Source organism: Euwallacea similis, chromosome 3 (genome assembly GCF_039881205.1).
Source record: "Euwallacea similis isolate ESF13 chromosome 3, ESF131.1, whole genome shotgun sequence".
Classification (NCBI taxonomy): domain Eukaryota; kingdom Metazoa; phylum Arthropoda; class Insecta; order Coleoptera; family Curculionidae; genus Euwallacea; species Euwallacea similis.
Window position 1 is genome coordinate 8,557,888 of NC_089611.1, and position 27,138 is coordinate 8,585,025.

The 27,138-nt window shown below is 41.3% G+C and overlaps 1 protein-coding gene and 10 non-coding genes across 11 annotated transcripts; all 11 read right to left on the reverse strand.

The window, feature by feature from the left end:
- Positions 1 to 6,641: 6,641 nt before the first annotated feature.
- On the reverse strand, positions 6,642 to 6,759 carry LOC136407966 (5S ribosomal RNA). The gene has a single exon (XR_010752055.1). It is a non-coding gene; the product is annotated as a 5S ribosomal RNA (ribosomal RNA).
- Positions 6,760 to 6,831: 72 nt separating this feature from the next.
- Positions 6,832 to 6,949, reverse strand: LOC136407950 (5S ribosomal RNA). The gene has a single exon (XR_010752040.1). It is a non-coding gene; the product is annotated as a 5S ribosomal RNA (ribosomal RNA).
- A 69-nt stretch (positions 6,950 to 7,018) lies between these two features.
- On the reverse strand, positions 7,019 to 7,136 carry LOC136420235 (5S ribosomal RNA). Its single transcript, XR_010753173.1, has one exon. It is a non-coding gene; the product is annotated as a 5S ribosomal RNA (ribosomal RNA).
- A 72-nt stretch (positions 7,137 to 7,208) lies between these two features.
- Positions 7,209 to 7,326, reverse strand: LOC136407968 (5S ribosomal RNA). Its single transcript, XR_010752056.1, has one exon. It is a non-coding gene; the product is annotated as a 5S ribosomal RNA (ribosomal RNA).
- A 5,469-nt stretch (positions 7,327 to 12,795) lies between these two features.
- On the reverse strand, positions 12,796 to 12,913 carry LOC136407954 (5S ribosomal RNA). The gene has a single exon (XR_010752043.1). It is a non-coding gene; the product is annotated as a 5S ribosomal RNA (ribosomal RNA).
- Positions 12,914 to 12,982: 69 nt separating this feature from the next.
- LOC136407955 (5S ribosomal RNA) lies at positions 12,983 to 13,100 on the reverse strand. Its single transcript, XR_010752044.1, has one exon. It is a non-coding gene; the product is annotated as a 5S ribosomal RNA (ribosomal RNA).
- A 69-nt stretch (positions 13,101 to 13,169) lies between these two features.
- LOC136407952 (5S ribosomal RNA) lies at positions 13,170 to 13,287 on the reverse strand. The gene has a single exon (XR_010752041.1). It is a non-coding gene; the product is annotated as a 5S ribosomal RNA (ribosomal RNA).
- A 69-nt stretch (positions 13,288 to 13,356) lies between these two features.
- On the reverse strand, positions 13,357 to 13,474 carry LOC136420236 (5S ribosomal RNA). The gene has a single exon (XR_010753174.1). It is a non-coding gene; the product is annotated as a 5S ribosomal RNA (ribosomal RNA).
- A 72-nt stretch (positions 13,475 to 13,546) lies between these two features.
- On the reverse strand, positions 13,547 to 13,664 carry LOC136407969 (5S ribosomal RNA). Its single transcript, XR_010752057.1, has one exon. It is a non-coding gene; the product is annotated as a 5S ribosomal RNA (ribosomal RNA).
- A 72-nt stretch (positions 13,665 to 13,736) lies between these two features.
- On the reverse strand, positions 13,737 to 13,854 carry LOC136420237 (5S ribosomal RNA). Its single transcript, XR_010753175.1, has one exon. It is a non-coding gene; the product is annotated as a 5S ribosomal RNA (ribosomal RNA).
- A 2,425-nt stretch (positions 13,855 to 16,279) lies between these two features.
- Positions 16,280 to 22,825, reverse strand: LOC136419789 (juvenile hormone esterase-like). The gene is made up of 11 exons (XM_066406329.1): positions 22,749 to 22,825; positions 22,557 to 22,691; positions 19,869 to 20,033; positions 18,888 to 19,017; positions 18,641 to 18,835; positions 18,362 to 18,582; positions 18,165 to 18,309; positions 17,945 to 18,114; positions 17,757 to 17,886; positions 17,574 to 17,706; positions 16,280 to 16,505 (listed from the first exon to the last, which is right to left on the reverse strand). Exons 1-11 carry the CDS (start codon positions 22,797 to 22,799, stop codon positions 16,313 to 16,315), a joined length of 1,668 nt encoding a protein of 555 aa, XP_066262426.1. The 5' UTR covers positions 22,800 to 22,825; the 3' UTR covers positions 16,280 to 16,312.
- Between the last annotated feature and the right edge of the window lie 4,313 nt (positions 22,826 to 27,138).

Consider the following 27,138-nt stretch of genomic DNA (forward strand, 5'->3'; position numbering starts at 1 on the left):
CCGTCAGCTCGCTTTTCACCTCCTCCGGCGAGATTTCCCCTTGCAGTCCTCTGAGGACAAAAGCGTGCGTTCTGTCCTCGGATGCGGCGTACGTGTGGAATTCCAGATCTGCCAGCTCGAAATTCCGTTTGAGGTGGGACCAGTCGTTAATGTCCTCCACGTAGACTATGACTGAGTGCTTGGCGTATTTGAGCGTGAATTTATTTTTCACTATTAATTTTATATTGGTGGTAAGGTCCTTGTGATGGACGAGCTTACCAGGCACAACTAATGGGGGGGGCTTGTCGGTGCCCCGTTTTCTTTGGTTGGTGGCGGGTGTTCTTCGGTTCTGCGAGTCTGGGGGGGTTTGATTGGCTGAAGTAGGCGGGTGGTCCTCGGCCTCCTCAGTCTGCATTTCCTCCGCCGTTTTTTCCTCCAGTGGCTTAAACTTGTTGCCCGTTTCCACTTGTGTGGGATTGCGGATTAGGCTTCCCCATTTGATTGTTTTTGATGGGGTTATGAACTCCTGCTCGTCTTGATTCTTCGGCGCCCTTAAGGTTGCCATGTTGCGGGAGAGCTCGGGATCCTGTGACGGGTTGCTGGGGGGGCACGTTTTTGAGATATTCTTTGATATCCCCCTTTTGTTGTGCTTCGTACGGATGTGGTTTACTACTGTGAGAAGCTTTGTACAATTATTGTCGTCCACGGCCGTCTTCACGCCATTCAGGAGGGCTTTACATCTCAGACAAGTTTTGTTTGCTTTCAGCTGAGAGCAAAGTTTGCTGTGGCGATTTCTTTTAGCTCTGCAAAACACCTCTGTGTGTTGGTCGCTCGATGATGTTGATGAAGTTAGAACGCGTGGTTCATCTGAGTGGTTTGTTTCTGTGCCCACAACACAATTTTCTAAGTTTGGGTTGTCGCTGTTCATGCGATTTGTTGGAAGAAGGGCGAAGGGTCCCCCTGACGGGGCACCCTACAAATGCACTGGTGTAAACTTACTCACAACACACAGTAGTGCCGCTCTTTGTCGGCCTCTTTGATGCCGCCGCTTTGTTTTACCGCCGTGAGTTTTTATCTGGATTTGCGGTGTTTTGATTTCGTCGAGTTTTGGGACACGCCCGTTCTCTAGGAAAGCAAACTGAAGACTGGACGGGAACCGGTAGACCAACGTGGTATGGCAGTTGCGTATAGAGTTTAGTGGCATTAGCGAATGATATGGATAAGTGAGAAAAGTGTATAAAAAAAAATAAAAAAAACACAACTGCACGTGGTGTTCCCAGGCGGTCACCCATCCAGGTACTAACCACGCCCGACGTCGCTTGACTTCGGTGATCGGACGGGAACCACTCAACTCAACTCAAAACAATTTTATTTACAAATTTTCAATACATACATTACACCTTAATAGCTAAGTATATATAAAGTATATACACGAATTGGGAGTGTTCGCACCCAACATGTCGGACATGCAAAGTGGCGCGTGACAGACCGTGCGCAGAGCACGGTGGACGGTGTTATGTCCAGTCGCCATCAGAGAGTGTCTTAAGGGAGTACACTGGGTAGTTCACCACCTGGGCTCTCAGCTCTTATGTGAACATTTGCGAAACTAAGACGTACACTTGTGTGTGAAAGAGTTTTGCGGTAGGCTGTTTGATGCGTGACGTAATGTTGTTGGATTAGGTGATATACTGGAAAAACAGTTGAAAAAACCAGTTTAAAGGGTGGCTTCATTTACTATGTGGCATTCGAGAAATTTCGGAAGTCTTTCGAGATCTCTGAAGCAGACTTACAGAGTTCTTATCAAGCTTTTCCGGTGGATCCTTTAGCGTAGGATCAGCGCGTTCGAGAGGGGGGAGGGGGCCTTTGCGGCAGTTTGAGGAAGAGTTCCCGAGATGGGGTAAGATAGGATGGTGTTGATGCCAGTCAAGGAGGCCTCCATGGCTCGAAGAATATGGGAAGGCGCTTGTACGCCGGTCCGTGCTTAACGCGGTTATCTGGATCGAATCGGAGTCGGGTTAGATCCCTCGTCAGGGGGGAACCAGAGGCTTGGTATCTGTAAAATTTGTCGGAGGTCCTGTCGATGTATTCGGAAACGTGCTCGATCCCGGTCATCTCGTGCAAGTCACGTATGCGGGTGTATCTGCCGGCTGACAAAACTCCTCTCAGAATTCGGTTTTGGAATATCTGTAGTCTCTTCCTTTGTTTGTCAGATATTGCACACCACACGGGTGCGCCATAGAGCATCGTCGGTCTTATGATCGCTTTGTAGATGAGAAGTTTGTTGGCCGGGCTCATTACCGATTTCGGACTAATGAGCGGGTACAGCTTCTGCTGGCCTGCGAAGGTCTTCTGTATGGCATGCGTGACGTGGTCCCTGAAGGACAGCCGTTCGTCGAGCACAATTCCGAGATATTTCGCGGTTCTTTGTTGTTGGATCGGGGTTCCGTTCACCAGCAAAGGATTCATGATCCGATGATTGGTGATTTTCTGGGTGAAAACCACCAATTCGGTCTTTGTCGGGTTGACTTTCAGTTTCCATTTGTGGAAGTACGGAAGGAGGAGGCTGAGGTGATGTGCCAGTCGCTGCTTCGCCCCTTGGGCATAAAAGCTGTGATTATACATGACGGTGTCGTCTGCGTAGAGGGCTAGTTTGGTGGTGGGGAATTTGGGTACGTCCGAGATATACAGGGAGTACAGTAATGGGGACATCACTGTCCCCTGCGGGACACCCGCTGCTAGTGGGTAAGAGCGGGAGAGAGATTGTTCGATTTTGACGTTGAAGGAACGTCCGGTTATGTAGGAGGAAATGAGGGAAACGAAATGAGGGGGGAAGTTGAGAACTGTGGCGAGTTTGTGGATGAGGCCTGAGTGCCACACGGTGTCGAAAGCTCTTTCCATGTCCAGAAAGAGCATCGCCGTGTTCATTTGGTGGTTGTATGCGGTAAAGATGTCGTTGACCACTTTCGCCGCAAGGAGGGTCGTGTTGTGGCCTGGTCTAAAACCAAATTGTTCGGCGGGGAGGACGTCTCTGTGGGTCACGATCTTGTTTAGCCTTGTCAAAATTACCTTTTCGGTTAGTTTTGCCAAGGTATTCAGGAGAGATATGGGACGGTAAGACGAGGGTAGGGATAGGTCTTTTCCAGGTTTTGGAATGAGGATTATTACGGCCCGTTTCCAGGCTTGTGGAAAGTATTGCAGTTTGATGACGGCATTGACTATGTAGGTGATTTGGACGATGGCTTTCCTTGGTAAATTCTTGAGGAGAGGATATGTTATGCCGTCCGGTCCCGGAGCCTTATTGTTCGGGAGCCGACGCAAGCATTTCCGGATTTCCAAAGGGGTACACAGGATTTGTCGGTGAACCCGTGGGGAGATGGGATAGGTCCTCTCAATGAATCTACGGGCGGCCTCGTCAATTGCAATCTGTTCCTGATTGACGTTCGGGGTTTCTGTGTGTACCGTACTGAGAAAACTGGCAAATATCTCGGCCTTCTCCGCATCTGAAACGGATTCCTCCCCGTTGTGCCGGATGGTGGGGAGTTTTTCGTAGTTTCTACGTAGGTTTCTCGCAATTTTCCACAGGGAATTGTCCTGAGTACTCAGATCCTGAAGAGTCCTCGACCAGCATTCATTTTTGTGGATGCTTATTTTTCGTTTGATGGTTACCGTAAGGGCATTGAACCGCAATCGGTCCGCTTCCCGTCTAAAAGTTTGCCACCTTTTCCGGACTTTGTTTTTAAATTTTATCAAATCGATGATCTGGGGGGGTAAGTTATCTGGCGGAGGCCTATCCGGTACTTTTTTGGCCAATGACCTTTGCTGACTCTGGATCATCTCCGTCAGATTCCGAATTTCTTGCTCCAAAGCTTCGGGGGTCTCTATTTGATTTGAAATTATACATTTGTTAGAAATATTGGCCCTATAAAGGTTCCAATCGAAATCTTTATAGGAATATTTTGTACCACCCGGTTTTACCCTGAGCTCGTTCCAAGAAACGTGTACTGGGAGATGATCTGAGTTGAGAGCGTTGTCAGTGGTGAGATCGGGCAAATCGTTTAGGCCTCTGCTGATTCCCAGATCTATTGTGGTGGGTGACATTCCGTTGGGCGGGAAGTGCGTGGGTGTGCTGGGGTACATCAGATGCAAGTCCGCGTTGTCCGAGATAAAATCCGCGAGCACTGTGCCTCTGGTATTTAGGCGGTTGTTATTCCACAAGCGGTGACGTGCATTAAAGTCTCCCAGCACTAACACCCTTCGGTTAGGTGGGAAAAAGCCATTGAGATCGGCTGGTGTGAAATTTAGGTTGGGAGGGACGTATATTCCGGTCAAGAGTCCGCCGTTTTCCAACTGGACGGATACGTGCTCTATATTTGTGGGGGATTGAGGGAGTCGTTTGTAATTTATGTGGTTACTTATGACGATAGCAACACCCCCCCCTCTTGCGTTGGGTCTGTCGCTTCGCTCTATGCGAAAATGCTTAATTCGAATTTTATCGACGTCCCGCAATCCCGTTTCCACGATCACGGCGACGTCGATTTTTCTAGTACTCAAATAGTGAATGAATTCGCCCAATTTGGATTTTAGACCATTGCAGTTCCACTCGATAATATTGAACGTGACTGAAATTAAATTTTGAAATTTTGAATGTCGACGGTGAAAAATTGCCGACTGGCAATAAATTTTTGTTCGGATGTTTTGCAGGGTTTTAAGATGGATATGTAATGGTCTAATGCCGACAACATTTCGTCCATATTTATCAAAGTGCTTAGTTCCTCAAATTTGTCTTTTAGAGCAGTGAACTTACCCTGCGTGCTTGCACTTTGCGCCTCTGATGGTCTCGGTGTCTGCCTACTTTTCTGGCCGAGCGTGTTGGGAAAATTTACATCGTAATCCTCGGTTGGAGGGTCGGATGGTCCTGGGACGGCAGCTCGTTTTCGGGGGGGTTCCGTTCCTTTTGGGTGGACGTGGCTGGTCAGGCATCGTCCAGATGGTGGGCGTCCGGTCCACGCAGGGTTGGTTGGCAGAGGGGCCTCTTTGTAGGTGGGTTTCGTCTTTGACAAGGCTTTGATCCTGTGCTGATAGACTGGGCAGCTCTTGTCGAAGGATCTGTGCGGTTCACCGCAGTTTGCACATTTGAGGGCAGTTTCCTCGGTGCACTCCGTGATTTGATGTTCCTGAGAGCATTTGGAACATCGGAATTTGCGGTGGCAGTTTCTGGCAACGTGCCCCCACATTTGACATCTGCGGCACTGGGTGATGTCCCGCTGGTTTCTCCTATTCTCCCAGCTAACGCGGACATTGAAGATTGTCTTCACCTGATTCTGGAGCTTTTTCAGGGTGTACGAGCTATTCACCACTACCAGGTATAGGGGGCGGAAGGCGGTTTTCATTAGATGGACTTCTTTCACTGGGACACCATTTTCCTCCGTCAGCTCGCTTTTCACCTCCTCCGGCGAGATTTCCCCTTGCAGTCCTCTGAGGACAAAAGCGTGCGTTCTGTCCTCGGATGCGGCGTACGTGTGGAATTCCAGATCTGCCAGCTCGAAATTCCGTTTGAGGTGGGACCAGTCGTTAATGTCCTCCACGTAGACTATGACTGAGTGCTTGGCGTATTTGAGCGTGAATTTATTTTTCACTATTAATTTTATATTGGTGGTAAGGTCCTTGTGATGGACGAGCTTACCAGGCACAACTAATGGGGGGGGCTTGTCGGTGCCCCGTTTTCTTTGGTTGGTGGCGGGTGTTCTTCGGTTCTGCGAGTCTGGGGGGGTTTGATTGGCTGAAGTAGGCGGGTGGTCCTCGGCCTCCTCAGTCTGCATTTCCTCCGCCGTTTTTTCCTCCAGTGGCTTAAACTTGTTGCCCGTTTCCACTTGTGTGGGATTGCGGATTAGGCTTCCCCATTTGATTGTTTTTGATGGGGTTATGAACTCCTGCTCGTCTTGATTCTTCGGCGCCCTTAAGGTTGCCATGTTGCGGGAGAGCTCGGGATCCTGTGACGGGTTGCTGGGGGGGCACGTTTTTGAGATATTCTTTGATATCCCCCTTTTGTTGTGCTTCGTACGGATGTGGTTTACTACTGTGAGAAGCTTTGTACAATTATTGTCGTCCACGGCCGTCTTCACGCCATTCAGGAGGGCTTTACATCTCAGACAAGTTTTGTTTGCTTTCAGCTGAGAGCAAAGTTTGCTGTGGCGATTTCTTTTAGCTCTGCAAAACACCTCTGTGTGTTGGTCGCTCGATGATGTTGATGAAGTTAGAACGCGTGGTTCATCTGAGTGGTTTGTTTCTGTGCCCACAACACAATTTTCTAAGTTTGGGTTGTCGCTGTTCATGCGATTTGTTGGAAGAAGGGCGAAGGGTCCCCCTGACGGGGCACCCTACAAATGCACTGGTGTAAACTTACTCACAACACACAGTAGTGCCGCTCTTTGTCGGCCTCTTTGATGCCGCCGCTTTGTTTTACCGCCGTGAGTTTTTATCTGGATTTGCGGTGTTTTGATTTCGTCGAGTTTTGGGACACGCCCGTTCTCTAGGAAAGCAAACTGAAGACTGGACGGGAACCGGTAGACCAACGTGGTATGGCAGTTGCGTATAGAGTTTAGTGGCATTAGCGAATGATATGGATAAGTGGGAAAAGTGTATAAAAAAAAAAAACAAAAAAAACACAACTGCACGTGGTGTTCCCAGGCGGTCACCCATCCAGGTACTAACCACGCCCGACGTCTCTTGACTTCGGTGATCGGACGGGAACCGGTAGACCAACGTGGTATGGCAGTTGCGTATAGAGTTTAGTGGCATTAGCGAATGATATGGATAAGTGGGAAAAGTGTATAAAAAAAAAAAACAAAAAAAACACAACTGCACGTGGTGTTCCCAGGCGGTCACCCATCCAGGTACTAACCACGCCCGACGTCGCTTGACTTCGGTGATCGGACGGGAACCGGTAAACCAACGTGGTATGGCAGTTGCGTATAGAGTTTAGTGGCATTAGCGAATGATATGGATAAGTGAGAAAAGTGTATAAAAAAAAATAAAAAAAACACAACTGCACGTGGTGTTCCCAGGCGGTCACCCATCCAGGTACTAACCACGCCCGACGTCGCTTGACTTCGGTGATCGGACGGGAACCGGTAGACCAACGTGGTATGGCAGTTGCGTATAGAGTTTAGTGGCATTAGCGAATGATATGGATAAGTGGGAAAAGTGTATAAAAAAAAAAAACAAAAAAAACACAACTGCACGTGGTGTTCCCAGGCGGTCACCCATCCAGGTACTAACCACGCCCGACGTCTCTTGACTTCGGTGATCGGACGGGAACCGGTAGACCAACGTGGTATGGCAGTTGCGTATAGAGTTTAGTGGCATTAGCGAATGATATGGATAAGTGGGAAAAGTGTATAAAAAAAAAAAACAAAAAAAACACAACTGCACGTGGTGTTCCCAGGCGGTCACCCATCCAGGTACTAACCACGCCCGACGTCGCTTGACTTCGGTGATCGGACGGGAACCTCAACTCAAAACAATTTTATTTACAAATTTTCAATACATACATTACACCTTAATAGCTAAGTATATATAAAGTATATACACGAATTGGGAGTGTTCGCACCCAACATGTCGGACATGCAAAGTGGCGCGTGACAGACCGTGCGCAGAGCACGGTGGACGGTGTTATGTCCAGTCGCCATCAGAGAGTGTCTTAAGGGAGTACACTGGGTAGTTCACCACCTGGGCTCTCAGCTCTTATGTGAACATTTGCGAAACTAAGACGTACACTTGTGTGTGAAAGAGTTTTGCGGTAGGCTGTTTGATGCGTGACGTAATGTTGTTGGATTAGGTGATATACTGGAAAAACAGTTGAAAAAACCAGTTTAAAGGGTGGCTTCATTTACTATGTGGCATTCGAGAAATTTCGGAAGTCTTTCGAGATCTCTGAAGCAGACTTACAGAGTTCTTATCAAGCTTTTCCGGTGGATCCTTTAGCGTAGGATCAGCGCGTTCGAGAGGGGGGAGGGGGCCTTTGCGGCAGTTTGAGGAAGAGTTCCCGAGATGGGGTAAGATAGGATGGTGTTGATGCCAGTCAAGGAGGCCTCCATGGCTCGAAGAATATGGGAAGGCGCTTGTACGCCGGTCCGTGCTTAACGCGGTTATCTGGATCGAATCGGAGTCGGGTTAGATCCCTCGTCAGGGGGGAACCAGAGGCTTGGTATCTGTAAAATTTGTCGGAGGTCCTGTCGATGTATTCGGAAACGTGCTCGATCCCGGTCATCTCGTGCAAGTCACGTATGCGGGTGTATCTGCCGGCTGACAAAACTCCTCTCAGAATTCGGTTTTGGAATATCTGTAGTCTCTTCCTTTGTTTGTCAGATATTGCACACCACACGGGTGCGCCATAGAGCATCGTCGGTCTTATGATCGCTTTGTAGATGAGAAGTTTGTTGGCCGGGCTCATTACCGATTTCGGACTAATGAGCGGGTACAGCTTCTGCTGGCCTGCGAAGGTCTTCTGTATGGCATGCGTGACGTGGTCCCTGAAGGACAGCCGTTCGTCGAGCACAATTCCGAGATATTTCGCGGTTCTTTGTTGTTGGATCGGGGTTCCGTTCACCAGCAAAGGATTCATGATCCGATGATTGGTGATTTTCTGGGTGAAAACCACCAATTCGGTCTTTGTCGGGTTGACTTTCAGTTTCCATTTGTGGAAGTACGGAAGGAGGAGGCTGAGGTGATGTGCCAGTCGCTGCTTCGCCCCTTGGGCATAAAAGCTGTGATTATACATGACGGTGTCGTCTGCGTAGAGGGCTAGTTTGGTGGTGGGGAATTTGGGTACGTCCGAGATATACAGGGAGTACAGTAATGGGGACATCACTGTCCCCTGCGGGACACCCGCTGCTAGTGGGTAAGAGCGGGAGAGAGATTGTTCGATTTTGACGTTGAAGGAACGTCCGGTTATGTAGGAGGAAATGAGGGAAACGAAATGAGGGGGGAAGTTGAGAACTGTGGCGAGTTTGTGGATGAGGCCTGAGTGCCACACGGTGTCGAAAGCTCTTTCCATGTCCAGAAAGAGCATCGCCGTGTTCATTTGGTGGTTGTATGCGGTAAAGATGTCGTTGACCACTTTCGCCGCAAGGAGGGTCGTGTTGTGGCCTGGTCTAAAACCAAATTGTTCGGCGGGGAGGACGTCTCTGTGGGTCACGATCTTGTTTAGCCTTGTCAAAATTACCTTTTCGGTTAGTTTTGCCAAGGTATTCAGGAGAGATATGGGACGGTAAGACGAGGGTAGGGATAGGTCTTTTCCAGGTTTTGGAATGAGGATTATTACGGCCCGTTTCCAGGCTTGTGGAAAGTATTGCAGTTTGATGACGGCATTGACTATGTAGGTGATTTGGACGATGGCTTTCCTTGGTAAATTCTTGAGGAGAGGATATGTTATGCCGTCCGGTCCCGGAGCCTTATTGTTCGGGAGCCGACGCAAGCATTTCCGGATTTCCAAAGGGGTACACAGGATTTGTCGGTGAACCCGTGGGGAGATGGGATAGGTCCTCTCAATGAATCTACGGGCGGCCTCGTCAATTGCAATCTGTTCCTGATTGACGTTCGGGGTTTCTGTGTGTACCGTACTGAGAAAACTGGCAAATATCTCGGCCTTCTCCGCATCTGAAACGGATTCCTCCCCGTTGTGCCGGATGGTGGGGAGTTTTTCGTAGTTTCTACGTAGGTTTCTCGCAATTTTCCACAGGGAATTGTCCTGAGTACTCAGATCCTGAAGAGTCCTCGACCAGCATTCATTTTTGTGGATGCTTATTTTTCGTTTGATGGTTACCGTAAGGGCATTGAACCGCAATCGGTCCGCTTCCCGTCTAAAAGTTTGCCACCTTTTCCGGACTTTGTTTTTAAATTTTATCAAATCGATGATCTGGGGGGGTAAGTTATCTGGCGGAGGCCTATCCGGTACTTTTTTGGCCAATGACCTTTGCTGACTCTGGATCATCTCCGTCAGATTCCGAATTTCTTGCTCCAAAGCTTCGGGGGTCTCTATTTGATTTGAAATTATACATTTGTTAGAAATATTGGCCCTATAAAGGTTCCAATCGAAATCTTTATAGGAATATTTTGTACCACCCGGTTTTACCCTGAGCTCGTTCCAAGAAACGTGTACTGGGAGATGATCTGAGTTGAGAGCGTTGTCAGTGGTGAGATCGGGCAAATCGTTTAGGCCTCTGCTGATTCCCAGATCTATTGTGGTGGGTGACATTCCGTTGGGCGGGAAGTGCGTGGGTGTGCTGGGGTACATCAGATGCAAGTCCGCGTTGTCCGAGATAAAATCCGCGAGCACTGTGCCTCTGGTATTTAGGCGGTTGTTATTCCACAAGCGGTGACGTGCATTAAAGTCTCCCAGCACTAACACCCTTCGGTTAGGTGGGAAAAAGCCATTGAGATCGGCTGGTGTGAAATTTAGGTTGGGAGGGACGTATATTCCGGTCAAGAGTCCGCCGTTTTCCAACTGGACGGATACGTGCTCTATATTTGTGGGGGATTGAGGGAGTCGTTTGTAATTTATGTGGTTACTTATGACGATAGCAACACCCCCCCCTCTTGCGTTGGGTCTGTCGCTTCGCTCTATGCGAAAATGCTTAATTCGAATTTTATCGACGTCCCGCAATCCCGTTTCCACGATCACGGCGACGTCGATTTTTCTAGTACTCAAATAGTGAATGAATTCGCCCAATTTGGATTTTAGACCATTGCAGTTCCACTCGATAATATTGAACGTGACTGAAATTAAATTTTGAAATTTTGAATGTCGACGGTGAAAAATTGCCGACTGGCAATAAATTTTTGTTCGGATGTTTTGCAGGGTTTTAAGATGGATATGTAATGGTCTAATGCCGACAACATTTCGTCCATATTTATCAAAGTGCTTAGTTCCTCAAATTTGTCTTTTAGAGCAGTGAACTTAACCTGCGTGCTTGCACTTTGCGCCTCTGATGGTCTCGGTGTCTGCCTACTTTTCTGGCCGAGCGTGTTGGGAAAATTTACATCGTAATCCTCGGTTGGAGGGTCGGATGGTCCTGGGACGGCAGCTCGTTTTCGGGGGGGTTCCGTTCCTTTTGGGTGGACGTGGCTGGTCAGGCATCGTCCAGATGGTGGGCGTCCGGTCCACGCAGGGTTGGTTGGCAGAGGGGCCTCTTTGTAGGTGGGTTTCGTCTTTGACAAGGCTTTGATCCTGTGCTGATAGACTGGGCAGCTCTTGTCGAAGGATCTGTGCGGTTCACCGCAGTTTGCACATTTGAGGGCAGTTTCCTCGGTGCACTCCGTGATTTGATGTTCCTGAGAGCATTTGGAACATCGGAATTTGCGGTGGCAGTTTCTGGCAACGTGCCCCCACATTTGACATCTGCGGCACTGGGTGATGTCCCGCTGGTTTCTCCTATTCTCCCAGCTAATGCGGACATTGAAGATTGTCTTCACCTGATTCTGGAGCTTTTTCAGGGTGTACGAGCTATTCACCACTACCAGGTATAGGGGGCGGAAGGCGGTTTTCATTAGATGGACTTCTTTCACTGGGACACCATTTTCCTCCGTCAGCTCGCTTTTCACCTCCTCCGGCGAGATTTCCCCTTGCAGTCCTCTGAGGACAAAAGCGTGCGTTCTGTCCTCGGATGCGGCGTACGTGTGGAATTCCAGATCTGCCAGCTCGAAATTCCGTTTGAGGTGGGACCAGTCGTTAATGTCCTCCACGTAGACTATGACTGAGTGCTTGGCGTATTTGAGCGTGAATTTATTTTTCACTATTAATTTTATATTGGTGGTAAGGTCCTTGTGATGGACGAGCTTACCAGGCACAACTAATGGGGGGGGCTTGTCGGTGCCCCGTTTTCTTTGGTTGGTGGCGGGTGTTCTTCGGTTCTGCGAGTCTGGGGGGGTTTGATTGGCTGAAGTAGGCGGGTGGTCCTCGGCCTCCTCAGTCTGCATTTCCTCCGCCGTTTTTTCCTCCAGTGGCTTAAACTTGTTGCCCGTTTCCACTTGTGTGGGATTGCGGATTAGGCTTCCCCATTTGATTGTTTTTGATGGGGTTATGAACTCCTGCTCGTCTTGATTCTTCGGCGCCCTTAAGGTTGCCATGTTGCGGGAGAGCTCGGGATCCTGTGACGGGTTGCTGGGGGGGCACGTTTTTGAGATATTCTTTGATATCCCCCTTTTGTTGTGCTTCGTACGGATGTGGTTTACTACTGTGAGAAGCTTTGTACAATTATTGTCGTCCACGGCCGTCTTCACGCCATTCAGGAGGGCTTTACATCTCAGACAAGTTTTGTTTGCTTTCAGCTGAGAGCAAAGTTTGCTGTGGCGATTTCTTTTAGCTCTGCAAAACACCTCTGTGTGTTGGTCGCTCGATGATGTTGATGAAGTTAGAACGCGTGGTTCATCTGAGTGGTTTGTTTCTGTGCCCACAACACAATTTTCTAAGTTTGGGTTGTCGCTGTTCATGCGATTTGTTGGAAGAAGGGCGAAGGGTCCCCCTGACGGGGCACCCTACAAATGCACTGGTGTAAACTTACTCACAACACACAGTAGTGCCGCTCTTTGTCGGCCTCTTTGATGCCGCCGCTTTGTTTTACCGCCGTGAGTTTTTATCTGGATTTGCGGTGTTTTGATTTCGTCGAGTTTTGGGACACGCCCGTTCTCTAGGAAAGCAAACTGAAGACTGGACGGGAACCGGTAGACCAACGTGGTATGGCAGTTGCGTATAGAGTTTAGTGGCATTAGCGAATGATATGGATAAGTGAGAAAAGTGTATAAAAAAAAATAAAAAAAACACAACTGCACGTGGTGTTCCCAGGCGGTCACCCATCCAGGTACTAACCACGCCCGACGTCGCTTGACTTCGGTGATCGGACGGGAACCGGTAGACCAACGTGGTATGGCAGCTGCGTATAGAGTTTAGTGGCATTAGCGAATGATATGGATAAGTGAGAAAAGTGTATAAAAAAAAATAAAAAAAACACAACTGCACGTGGTGTTCCCAGGCGGTCACCCATCCAGGTACTAACCACGCCCGACGTCGCTTGACTTCGGTGATCGGACGGGAACCGGTAGACCAACGTGGTATGGCAGCTGCGTATAGAGTTTAGTGGCATTAGCGAATGATATGGATAAGTGAGAAAAGTGTATAAAAAAAAATAAAAAAAACACAACTGCACGTGGTGTTCCCAGGCGGTCACCCATCCAGGTACTAACCACGCCCGACGTCGCTTGACTTCGGTGATCGGACGGGAACCGGTAAACCAACGTGGTATGGCAGTTGCGTATAGAGTTTAGTGGCATTAGCGAATGATATGGATAAGTGAGAAAAGTGTATAAAAAAAAATAAAAAAAACACAACTGCACGTGGTGTTCCCAGGCGGTCACCCATCCAGGTACTAACCACGCCCGACGTCGCTTGACTTCGGTGATCGGACGGGAACCGGTAGACCAACGTGGTATGGCAGTTGCGTATAGAGTTTAGTGGCATTAGCGAATGATATGGATAAGTGGGAAAAGTGTATAAAAAAAAAAAACAAAAAAAACACAACTGCACGTGGTGTTCCCAGGCGGTCACCCATCCAGGTACTAACCACGCCCGACGTCTCTTGACTTCGGTGATCGGACGGGAACCGGTAGACCAACGTGGTATGGCAGTTGCGTATAGAGTTTAGTGGCATTAGCGAATGATATGGATAAGTGGGAAAAGTGTATAAAAAAAAAAAACAAAAAAAACACAACTGCACGTGGTGTTCCCAGGCGGTCACCCATCCAGGTACTAACCACGCCCGACGTCGCTTGACTTCGGTGATCGGACGGGAACCGGTAGACCAACGTGGTATGGCAGTTGCGTATAGAGTTTAGTGGCATTAGCGAATGATATGGATAAGTGAGAAAAGTGTATAAAAAAAAATAAAAAAAACACAACTGCACGTGGTGTTCCCAGGCGGTCACCCATCCAGGTACTAACCACGCCCGACGTCGCTTGACTTCGGTGATCGGACGGGAACCTTAAACTCAAAAACAATTTTATTTGCAAATTAGAGAGATTATTACATTACACCTAGCATATAGACTAACAGAGACTTAACAGCTAGCATATAGATTGCGGCGACGATTAATGTATACCATACAGGGTGTTTCATAAATATATCGACAAACTTTCAGGGGTTGTAGAGCTCATAAAAACAAATATTTAGAACAAACAAAGTTAGATGCGAAATCGCTTCGTTTCCAAAATACAGGGTGTTTAATTTCTTTTTTTTTAATATTTTTTTAATATTTCAAAAACGGTTTGAGATGCGGACATAAAATTCGGGACATGTTATTGCGGGATAAATGTGCATGTTCTGGAGTATGCAGACCATTTCCACCTACACCAGTGGTTTTTTTTGAAATTAATTTTTCATGAATTATTCATTAATTTCTCTTTAAAAAAATCACACTTTGAAACTTACACCGGTTTTTTGCTAGGCACATGAATGAGAAATAATTTTTTTCTTGAAAACAGCCACTCTGGCAACAAAACACTAAGAGGCCTTTTTTGTTAAGAATTGATGGAATATTAAGAAAAAAATATTTATATTAAAAAAAGTCAGTGGCGTACCAGTTTTTAAATTAAAAACATCCCATTGAATGGCCGCACGGACGCCACTGGTGTAAGTGGAAATGGTTTGTATACTCCAGAACATGCACATTTATCCCGTGATAGCATGTCCCGAATTTCATGTCCGCATCTCAAACTGTTTTTCAAATATTAAAAAAATATTCAAAAAAAAGGAATTAAACACCCTGTATCTTAGAAACGAAGCGATTTCGGATCTAACTTTATTTGTTCTAAATATTTGTTTTTATGAGTCGGTATATTTATGAAACATCCTGTATATGAAAAAATATAGAGAAAATACAAGTTATTTAAAATATAAGTTAATATATAGGGTGTCCCATTTAAAATATTTGACTTTTTGCGCGTCAAAAATTCAATTTTTTGATCCAAATTTTTCGGTACTCTGTATATAAATAATGCAAAGTGACCAAATATCAAGTGTTAGTAGACCATCATTCACTTGCTATTTAAAAATTATCGTTTTGATTTGCATATTGAAGTAAATATTATTATTTCTTTGCTAGTAGATTTTTTGAAAAAAAAAATCAAAAACTTCATTATTTCAAAAACTATGAGAGATAGGTATATATGACTAAATACAAAAAAGGCTTAGATTTTTATGTAGAATCAAATAAAAAAATAAAACGTATACTGTCTAATTCAAAATAAGAAAGTTAGCTTCCATTCCGCGAAAATGAGACATGCTGTATACATAAACATAAAATACTTAAAAATTATTAACAAAACTATGAAACTTTTATATTTAAAGTTTTTTTGTAGCTCTTACAGTTTTTGAGATAAGGTACAGGGTCACCTCTCGGTGGCCACTCTGTACAGTTCAAGAGATAAATCATCACTTTGGTACCTATTCTTTTGCACTTTCCAATTACTTTAATTGCGATAACTTGGGCGGACGTGACTCAAAAACATAGGTTATCAAAGTGATGATGTATCTGGAAAACCTTACAATATGTCAACATGAGGTATGCGGCATGATATGCAGCTCGGCTTGTCGATGAATGATAGTTATTCTTTAAGGTACTTGAGCCACGTCGGTCTGAGTTAACGCAGTTCAACAATTTGGAAAGAGTATAAGAAAAAGTAAAAAAGTAATGATTTATTTTGTGAAGTTCGCAATACGTCAACGCAAGGTTTACGGCATGTTATAGAGATCGGCGTGTCGATTAAGGAGAGTTATTCTTTTAGGTAATTGAGCTACGATTAAATTGCCTTTAGATTGGATTATGTTCAAAATTACCTGGACGGATGGAATTAAATTATAGGTAGTGAAGTATGTGCACAAGGATGAAGTCGACTATCTTCTTCCTGTTTCTAGTTAACTCGACTTTTTTAAATTGATTTGAACCATTTATCGACCGATTCAATTAAGTATGACGCAATTTGGCTTTCGCATAAATTTAACTTTGAAAGAAATTTGATATTATTATGATAATTTAACTACTGGTCTACGATGGATCTGTATGCCATAGGTTTCTCGGTTGGAGCTAGGCGACTGGAGTAGCGCCGTGAACCTGGGCGCCAGGGGCTCCCTTGTTAGATGTGGGCACTTAGGCACTTTTGGGAAGCACACTATTATATTAACATGCTGTTTTTGCAATCACTTGAATTGAATTTCGTTATTACAATATAGGATATTCACTTTTATTGAAATTTAATACAACAAATGTTTGCTAGCAAACACATTCAAAACGTATTATACGGATGGAAGGAATATTCCTCCCAAAGCGAATCCCAAAATGCTGTAGTTTCAGCCTTTCTATGATATTTCAGTTCTAAGTTTTCTCCTATATCAAGGTATTGCAAGTTATCTTTATCCAAGGGCTCCCATGTTACATTTTGCAGCAATTCAGCAGAGTCATCTTCAGGCGTAGGATTTCTAAAATTAAATAGTGTGTAACAATATGAACATTATTAATTATACACGATGTTCATTTTTGGAGTTCCACCATGAGGATCTCGGTAACCATAAAAAATACGAAGTGGGTTGAATTGGGGTAATTTTGCGTAATTTGTTTTAAGTTGGTCGACTTCGCATCTTTTATAATTACAGACACTCCCATGGTTGAAGTTCAGAACCGGATATACATATTATACATGTATATACAGGGTGTTCCTTAATGTCGTGCCAATATTTCAAGATGCGAGTCCTCAGGTCACTTTATAAAGAAAAGTTCGTATGAACATATGTCCGTAGCAGCCCAAATTTTTACGTAGAGTGCTGGTTTTTTTTCAAATCGTTGTTTTTAAATTTCTCAGAAAGTATCTTAGATATTACTTTCAATTTTGGCGTATGTTAATACGACATAAAACACCATGTTTTAATAAAAAGAAGTAATTATATCTCTAAAGCAGTAACTTCCCTGCATACATGTCTTCCGATATTATTTACGAAAAAAGTGGTACATCATTGTTATTTTTTCGCGAAAATATTTTTTTTTAATTAGGTTGGTTAATTCCATATGAAAAAGGTCTCTAACGCTTTTCTCGTCAGACGAACCGTTCTTGATTGAAACAATAAAAATCGTCTTAATTGATTTATATATTTTAAGAGTTTATTATAATAATAATTTTTTCATATAGAACTGACCAACCTAATCAGAAAGAATATTTCCACGAAAGAATGTCAGTGGCGTACCACTTTTTTCATAAATAATATCGGGAGACATGTATGTCGGGACGTTATTGGTTAAGGAATAGAATTATTCCTCTTATTAAAATATGGGGTTTTATGTAATATTATCATGCGGCAAAATTGAAAGCAACATCTAAAGTACTTTCTGAGAAATTTAAAAATAACGATTTGAAAAGATAATTTCAATATCCTGTAACTAAAAATTTGGGTCGTTGTGGACATGTTTATATGAACTTTTCTTCATAAAATGACCTAAGAAATCACCTCCTGAAATATTAGTATGATATTAAAGAGAACCTTGTATATATTTACTTAGTTTTAGCAAAATTAGTCCATAGTTTAACAAGTCTGCTCCTAGTAAGGTAGTCAGCTTCAGTTTCTATGGGTGTTGCAGAAATGTTGAACAAGTACCCCACTTCATCGCCATGAGCCACTTTCCCACATCCTACAATAGAAGTGTTTTATGTTCATTCTTTCGTAAATCAAAGATTTTACCGGGGATTTGGAGTCTATCAGCGCTAAGTGTTCCCACAAACGAGAATTCATAAAAGTAGACATTGCTGAATTCAGATTGGAGAACTCCGTGCTTAAGTTCGGGTCGCACAAATGAAGCATCGCTCACTAGCTATAATTTTTACTTATTAATTAACTACACGAGTTGATAAAACGCCTCTTTTCATTACTCTAATTAGAGAAGCAGGATCATCTTCAAAACTGCTATTTCCAGCATAAGCTTCTTTTATCAATTCCACCACAGTGTCTTTCGAAACTCCGTCTTTTAGGTTCATGTTAGGTAACAAAATATCTGGATTGGCATCATAATACTGGGCTAAATCATTAAGCTCGTCCGTAGCTAAAAGTCATAATCAATCGCATGTGCTCGATTTTTACACTGCAACTTACTCTGTACTAAAACCAATCCTTCTTCTGAGTTGGTTCCTATAATAATGGGCACCTTCGTTATATTTCCAACTTTAATTTCCTCATACAACGGACGGCTTATGAAGGGAGTTGGATTGTCTTCTTCTACTTCAATAATTGGGGTAAACTAAGATGAAGATAGGGTAACTTAAAGTTAAAAGAATTAGCAGTGGACATACTGTGGATATAGCAGCATCAAAAACACGCGTTGCCAAGCTAACATTAACCAATAACTGAGCATCGGTTGCTTGCAGGACTTCCATAATTGTTTCTGAAGAACTTTCATCTGTGATTGTCGGATCTATTTGTTTTGCCACCGCTACTGCATTAGCTCGAGGGTTTGCTTGCAGGCAATTAGTCACAGCGGCACCACTTTGCATTATGGCACCCTGAAATAGGTCTGAAAGAATAAGTCCAGCTTAGTCTTTTGGGAAATTTGTTAATGGTATTGATAATACTTCTGGACATTGGGCTGATAATGTGATAGCCCACAGATATGGCCCCTGCACTTCCCCCGAAAATTGTAATGTCCATAGGGTTTCCACCGAAGAAAGCTATATTCTTTTTAGTCCATATCAAGGCAGCCAATTGGTCTTTAAGTGCAGCATTTCCGGGTACTATGCTGTCTTCAGTTGATAGGAACCCAAATATATCTGAGACAAGTAGATGTTTATAAAGGAAAATAGGGCTTGATACAAAGCTTACCAAGTCTGTAGTTGAATGTTACTACTATGACGTTGTCTTCTAGTAAGGCGGTGGGATCGGTCAACGAGAAGTCTCCAGATCCCCCCACGAAGCCTCCACCATAGATCCAGAACATAACGGAAAAACTGGCCTAGAATAAATAATATCCGATACATTTGAGAGACGATGCGTTCATTTTTCTTACAATTTTAATGGACATTTTTCACAGACAAACTGTTTCACCTGTAATGTGTGTCTTTTTAGAGAGTGGTAGAAAATCACATATTAGCAAACAAATAGGGTCTTGAGTTCCAGACTCTTTTTGTTTTTTTTTTCATAAAAGTTACTTCAGTTTTCAGGATATATAGTTACAAATAAAAACACACATTTCCTATGCGAGTCCACATAATTTGGTCAATTTGAAAACAAACTAAGTGATATTTTTGAGAAGGTTTCTTTTTTTTTGGTACGCCACTGACGTTTACTCACTAAAATGGTTTGTTCCTAGATGAATTAGAATAATTTTTCGTGTTATATATTTTTCCATATTCATTACAGATGTTCCAGTAAATTGTAAGTTTTAGGAAAATGGCCTGATTTACCATGATTCTGGAATAGGTAATCAAAATAACGAGCCTTAGATAATCTTCAGAACAAGTGAAGAGGGGAACAAGCAAGCCTCTAATGAAGGGGGCTCATGGTGACGAAGACCTATTCGCATTTTGTTGCAACCAGTACACATAGTCAACAGTCTCAATTACGGAAACTGTCCCACTCTAGATGCCAAAATTTTCAAAGTTGTCAGAAAATTGTTTTATTCATTTCTGAATAGACTGATTCACTATTGTCCAAAATTTTTGGAGAAATGCATGATATGGTCATTCATCGAAATTAAGTAAACAATTGATAGTAAATAACACTATTTTGCACTTATCCATGTGTGATGGGAAGATTTAAATAAGTACTTCTAAATTTTCTTAACAATTTTCCTTATTTACTTACACTTGAATTTGCTGGTACTGGGGAATATACATTAATGTACAAACAATCTTCGCTGTATCCGTATGTTGAAACAGAGTCCATGTCAGAAGATGTAACAGGAAGGCACGCTGGAGAATCTTTAGATCCATCCAGAATATTGGTCCAGGAATCGGGTCTAACTGGAGGCTGAGCAAAACAATATATTATAAATAGGTATATAAGAAAGTCTTGATAGAAACATTTATAAAGGGTTTAGAAACTCTTATACAACAATATTTTTTACCTGAATTAACCTGAATTAACCTGAAGTAATGGTCGTTTTTAGATATCAAGGAGTGTTATGAATATGGCACCTTGTTTAGACATATCGCTATTGAAATATACAGTGCTTTCATTTCAAAACGAACCACCCTAAACAACTCTTGAATTATTTATTGTTTTAAAATTTCCTAAAACACATCAATTGAGATGTCGAGGGGGAAACTTTTTGAGCTTATGTCCAATCCTCTATCTTCATCCTCTTGAGCAGGGGGCGACTCACCCCTAAAATCTTAAATGGAATGGGGGCTCGAGTGATACCTCATTCCAAAGGACATGCAAAGACCTTTTTATCTATGAAGTTTCAGCTCATTCAGTTTAGCCATTCCAAAATGGCAGCCATTTGAATTTTGCGATTTTTACAACAAAAAAATTATTTGATAAAATGCTCAAAATGCGACCTGTTATTTTCGAGACAATAATAAGTCTATTTTCAAATTCTTTGCGAACATTAATGAAAGTTTGTCTGGTAATATCTCTGCATTCCAGTGTTATTCTGTTTTTCAGTTATTGAATATTTTCAATTGGAGTTTTATACACTTTAGATTTTAAGTAACCCCAAAGATAAAAGTCGAGGGGAGTAAAATCTGAAGATCTTGCTGGCCAATCTGTTGCTCCTCGACGACCGATCCATTTTCTAAGAAACCGTTCATTAAACCATTCTTTCACTGCTAAAGTATAATGAGGGGGAGCTCCATCGTGCTAGAAATGTAAATTTTTTTCATTGAGTTCCAAAACTCCCTTTTGATCCACTTGACCTTGCAAAGATTGCAAAATGCGAGGATTAACTTCATTTTCAAACAGGTTCAGATACAATTGATCAGTTAAATTTTGTTCTAGAAAAAATGTCTCAATTGTTTCGTTTTCCAGAATACCCGCCCAAATATTTAATTTTTGTGGGAATTGAGTATGTCTTTCCCGAAATAAGTGTGAATTTTTTCATTATCCCAATACCTGCAATTGTATTTGTGAACAAACCTATTCAAGAAAAATGTTGCTTCGTCACTAAAACAAATGTTTTTGATTAAGTTAGGGTTTTCGTCAATCCATTGGCACATAAATTTGCAAAATTCAATTCTTCTATTATAGTCGTCTTCGTAGAGTTTGTACAGAATCTTCATTTTGTAGGGGAAAAACTTGTTCATTTTCAAAATTTTGTGCATGGAACCAGTCGAAATATTGGTCAAATTAGTTACTTTGGGAATGGAAGAACATGGATCTACAGCGAACTGACTAAGTACCTCAATCTGGCAAGCTTCATTCACCACCCTTGCTTGTGTAGTTTTCTTGTTGCATACAGATCCAATTTGTTCAAACTTGTGCACCAATTCGATAACATACTTATGACTGATGTTTTTATTTAAATGCCGCTAATTAAAAACTCTAGCAGTTCTACGAGCGCATCGATTTTTGACTCCGTAAAGGAAGATTATCTCCATTCTTTCAGCCAAAGTGTACACCATTTTAAATAATAATTTCAAACTATCTGATAAATGAATATTCTAACAGTAACGTTAAAATAGTACTAAGTAGTCCTAAAAACTAGTGTTTGTTGCTTTGATATCAAAAGAATGCAAGGCATTTGGCATTTCTTTAGGGTTATTATCTCGAAAATAATGGGTCGCATTTTGAACATTTGATAAAATATTCAAGAACTGAAAAACATAATAACACTGGAATGCAGAGGTATTACCAGATAAACTTTTATTAATGTTCGCAAAGAATTTTAAAATAGATTTATTATTGTCTCGAAAATAACAGGTCGCATTTTGAGCATTTTATCAAATAATTTTTTCGTTGTAAAAATCGAAAAATTCAAGTGGCTGCCATTTTGGAATGGCTAAACGGAACGAGCTGAAACTTCGTAGACGAATAGGCCTTTGCATGCCCTTTAAAATGAGGTATCACTCGAACCCCCATTCCATTTAAGATTTTAGAGGTGAGTCGCCCCTTGCTCAAGGGGATGAAGGTAGGGGATTGGACATAAGCTCAAAAAGTTTCCCCCTCGACATCTTAATTGACGTGTTTTTGGAAATTTTAAAACAATAGATAATTCAAGTGTTGTTTAGGGAGGTTCGTTTTGAAATGAAAGCACTATATATAATATTATTTCTCTAGAAACCAAATGTGCATCGTAAAGACCGCTTTATGTACGATGGACATAAAACGATTATGATGCATGCTTAAAAAAGTTGGTTTACTTATTTACCAGACAAAAGTGATAAACATTTCGTTTATCATAACTTTAGCGTGCCTATAAACGGTCTTTTTAATGTATATATTATGACCACAAGGGAGAAAATGTTAGGAAGATTCCATCCCGGCAGGTCTAAACGCTTTGAGAAATTCATAACATACAGGATACTATTACTGTATTTCCAATATGAGTACCTGAAATCTGAGGTCCCCAAGAGGCGGCTTAGCATAGGGAATATGTCTCCAGGTGTAAAATTCTTTTCCATTTGGAGAGGTGTAACTAGTACCCTGCACCTTTCCAGCTTGGATTTCTACTATAAGATCATCTGCCTAGAATTATAATGCTGTTTCAAGGTTGAGCCCAAGAATAGAAATATAGTAACTTACAGCAAAGCTTTGCGATAGAAGTCCAAAGAGAAGAACCAAAGCCCACCACATCTTGGTAATATTTTCAACTTGTTTAATATGTGTTTCAGATAATAATGTAATTATCATAGCGCCACGATTTATATTTGGTTGATCACCTGATAAGAAATAGATAAAAACTAACAGTAATAATAATTTTAAGAATAACATGTAAGAATAATATTATGTAATAATATGTAACCGGAGAGCTTTGAAAAATTTCGGCATTTCAATTTACTTTGTATAATTTGTTCCTGTAATTACGCGATAATGATACCTTAGAGTGAGTACTCGTAATATATTTCTATACAGGGTGAGTTTTTTAAGTGTGTCACGTAAATATCTCTGAAGTTATGAGTTTTAGAAAAAAAGTTTCAAATAAAAAAGGGATTATATGAAAGGGGAAAACTTTTGGCATCATCGCTGTTTCGATTCAAGATCATCTTCAGGCTCTAATCAAAGTCAACTTTGTTTTTTCAAATGGAAACCCCACATTTTTTTGACAGATTCTAATTTGTTGTTCACAACAAACATGTTTTTACTTGAAACATTTTTTTATTCATTTGATAGTTTTGGCACAAATTGACAATTTTAAAGAATTTTGTTCTAACGAAAATGTTTGTATCGATATATTCAAGAGAAGAAATTAAAAAAAACATAATTTTTAAACAATTCAATCAAATAAGTGTTCAAATTGATGTCCTTCTACTTCAATGCATTTAGCGATTTTCATTTTGAATGACTGTTGGATATTCCAATATGTTTCTGGTCGAATAAAGAAAGAATAAAAAAACGTAATAAATAGATGTTTTATCAATTTGTAAACAAGTAGGACCCACAGTCCTACTCGCTTACAGTTTCAATTCAGTTTTAGAATAATAAATATTGTAAAATGGCAGTGCGATTTTCAAAAGACGAAAAAATTGAAATTATTTTTGCTTATGGCGAATCAGGTAGAAGTCCTACTGCAACAGTGCAGCGTTATGCCGAGTGTTTCCTATAAAACGTACTTCCGTCACGGACTTTTGTCAATAAAATTGTTAGTTTATTTCGAGCAACAGAAAGTGTCGAAACACAAAAAAGAGCGCGCTCAAAGACTGTCGTTGGAATGAAGACAATCACATTGATATTTTAGCTGCCATTGCACTTGATCCTCATGTAAGTACTCGCCAGCTGGCTGACGAGTCTGGTATTTCACAAAGTAGTGTTTGTAAAATTTAAAAAAATCATAAGTTGCATCCTTACTACTTCTCTCTTTATCAAGAACTATATGGTGACGATTTTCAAAACCGAGTTACCTTTTATACTTGGACTCAAAAAAAAATGAGACAAAATGATGATTTTTTCTCTAATGTGTTATTTTCGGACGAGTCTGTATTCACAAACCATAGGCAAGTTAACAGACACAATATGCATTACTGGGCTGTTGAAAATCCCTATTGGTTGCGAGAGGTGGAAAACCAGCGTCCATCGACTGTAAATGTTTGGTGTAGCATTGTAGGAGAACATTTAATTGGCCCTTTTTTTATCGATGGAAATCTTAATGCTGCAAAGTATCTCGATTTTTTAACACATAACTTGCCAATACTTCTGGAAGAAGTAAATCTAAATCGACGAATGACCATGTGGTATCAACATGATGGGTGCCCAGCTCATTATGCAACAGTTGTTCGGGAAAAATTGGATGAAATGTTTCCCCAAAAGTGGATTGGTCGTGGTAGTTATGTTAACTGGCCAGCACGTTCACCAGACTTAACATCTCCAGATTTCTTTCTTTGGGGGTACTTAAAAGAAATTGTCTACGCTGAAGTGCCAACAACTACTGAAAACATGAAAGAAAGAATAAGAGTAGCTTGCCGTAATATTCGACCAGAAACATATTGGAATATCCAACAGTCATTCAAAATGAGAATCGCTAAATGCATTGAAGTAGAAGAATATCATTTTGAACACTTATTTGATTGAATTGTTTAAAAATTATGTTTTTTTTTTTAATTTCTTCTCTTGAATGTATCGATACAAGCATTTTCGTTAGAACAAAATTCTTTAAAAATGTCAATTTGTGCCAAAACTATCAAATGAATAAAAAAATGTTTCAAGTAAAAACATGTTTGTTTTGAACAACAAATTAGAATCTGTCAAAAAAATGTGGGGTTTCCATTTGAAAAAACAAAGTTGACCTTGATTAGAGTCTGAAGGTGACCTTAAATCGAAACAGTGATGATGCCAAAAGTTTTCCCCTTTCATATAATCCCTTTTTTATTTGAAACTTTTTTTTCTAAAACTCATAACTTCAGAGATATTTACGTGACACACTTAAAAAACTCATTCTGTATACCAATTTTTGACTTCCGTAGTTTCGGTTTAATTCGCAACTCGAATGGCCTCTTGTTGCGCAAAAATACCATTTACCATTATTATTAAGGGAAATTACTAGCCTAATTTCGATTTTAAATGGCTTATTAGGTGCGGATTCATAATGCTTAAGTCTTTGTAATGTCGGTTATTACGCTTTATGGTCTTCCACTGTATTCCTCGAAAAATAATTAGGAACACATTTTTATAACGTAACCGTCGAGAATTCAATTTTTAGGCGACTTAAAGGTGAGGAATTTCGAGTTATTTAATGTCCTTTACCTAACAGACAGTTAAATTAATTAATTCTGCTTATCATACAAAAAACAGTTTAGCTCTAGTACGAAGCGTTGTTCAAAACATTAATCTTTTCCCTTAATGTTTTTTTTTGGGGGAAATGAATATCAAATCGACGCACGAACTGCCTATTATTACATCATTTGTTCCCTTGTCAATTCAAAAACCATTTGACTAAATGATTTTCTTCCAGCTGGGTTTTAATCCATTTCTCCATAATTAATATTTGAAAATTTTATGTTGAGCGGAGATTGGACGTGGCGAAGATGCACTCGGACATGCGCCAATGGCGCGATCATTGTAGGGCTCCCCGAATAATTTCTTTTAAATGCTCTATTAAAATTCATGCGAAATAATTTACGACGACTCTTTAAAGCTTCAACTTTCCATTCATTAAGCAACTACAATAAAATTCAATGTAAAAAAGAAAAGTTTAATGTCTCTCCGATTTGGTTAGAGGATTCGTCTTTTTTTAATGCGGTAATAAGGACTATTAAACTTTAATCAGTGCCGGTGTAGTTGATATGCAAAAAGCACCTGCTCTCCAATTCTCCATCAAATGCTCTAAATGAAAGAACTTGATACTAGAAAGGACTTCTATTGAATTGATGAATTAAAAGGACAACAAAATCTCGGTGAGTTCTAATCTATTATATGTTAATTCGGCTAAATCTGTCAATTTGGGTTTCAAATAACACCAATTTCGAGAAAACGTGCAAATATGATTAAAATAGGCAGAAATTAGTGATTTCGGTCAGAACCGATCAGTTCGTTATGAAATTTGGTCAAATCGACTCATTGGCCTTATCAGAAGAATACATGGAAGAACTCAATGTTTTTCGTATTCAATTCACTAACATCTGACAAGAAATAACTAAATTCCTGAAGAGCCGGAATTTTCAAATATTACTTCTTTCTATCGATTCACCTCTATTATCTTCCATCAGAATGAATCAATGCGTTGCAGACCATATCAAATTTAAATATAAATATAGTGAAATTATATTGCCTCTATCCAAACTTCTTCAATGTAAAATGGTTCATGAACTTATTTTTAATTATTTTGAAAATGAGGCCATTTTTAACCTGTTGGTTCTAAACTGGGAATTTACAAATGAGCATAATACAGATATAAAAACTGAAATTTTATCGAAACTGCTAGAATGTTTGGAAAGGTCAAAAACTTTGAATGGCAAGATTAAAAAAAAAATTGCTTTAGTTGATTTGGATTGGAAATTAAAATTTGGAAATATGTTCATCCATAACAACAGCAATTTCAGTGTCTTACATGATAAATTAAAAATGCATAAATAAAAAACTACAGAAAAATACTAATTTCCACGGTAAGAGTATTTCTTTTAATAAAATTTTGAGTATTGCTGATATTAACACAATTATTGATAACAAAACGTGGATCAACTTGGATATCACGGAAACCACTTAGAGCGTTACTTTTTTTTCCCGTAATCTACTCGCTTAGTAGTTCACCAATATGTTTTTTTTTGGTGCGGAAATGCTTTGTTCAAAAGTTTGCTTTTTCACATTTATTTCAATACTTGACTCTCTTACGGAACCGTGGAGCGAACAGGGGTGCTGGGTGGGATAAATGAAAGTAAATTGAGGTAAGTTGAGGTAAGTTTAGGTAAGTTGTAGTATTGTTGGTGCCTTGAGTTAGGTAATTAGTTAATTTTAATCGTAAACTAGCCGTAGTTAGTCCCTT

Excerpts from the sequence above, each read along its gene's own strand:
- LOC136419789 (XM_066406329.1), bottom strand. The coding sequence starts at position 22,799 with ATGTGGTGGGCTTTGGTTCTTCTCTTTGGACTTCTATCGCAAAGCTTT. Across the intron at positions 18,583-18,640 it reads TATCAGCCCAATGTCCAGAA|ACCTATTTCAGGGTGCCATA; the intron begins GTATTATCAATA and ends TTATTCTTTCAG. Across the intron at positions 18,115-18,164 it reads AGGATTGGTTTTAGTACAGA|CTACGGACGAGCTTAATGAT; the intron begins GTAAGTTGCAGT and ends TATGACTTTTAG.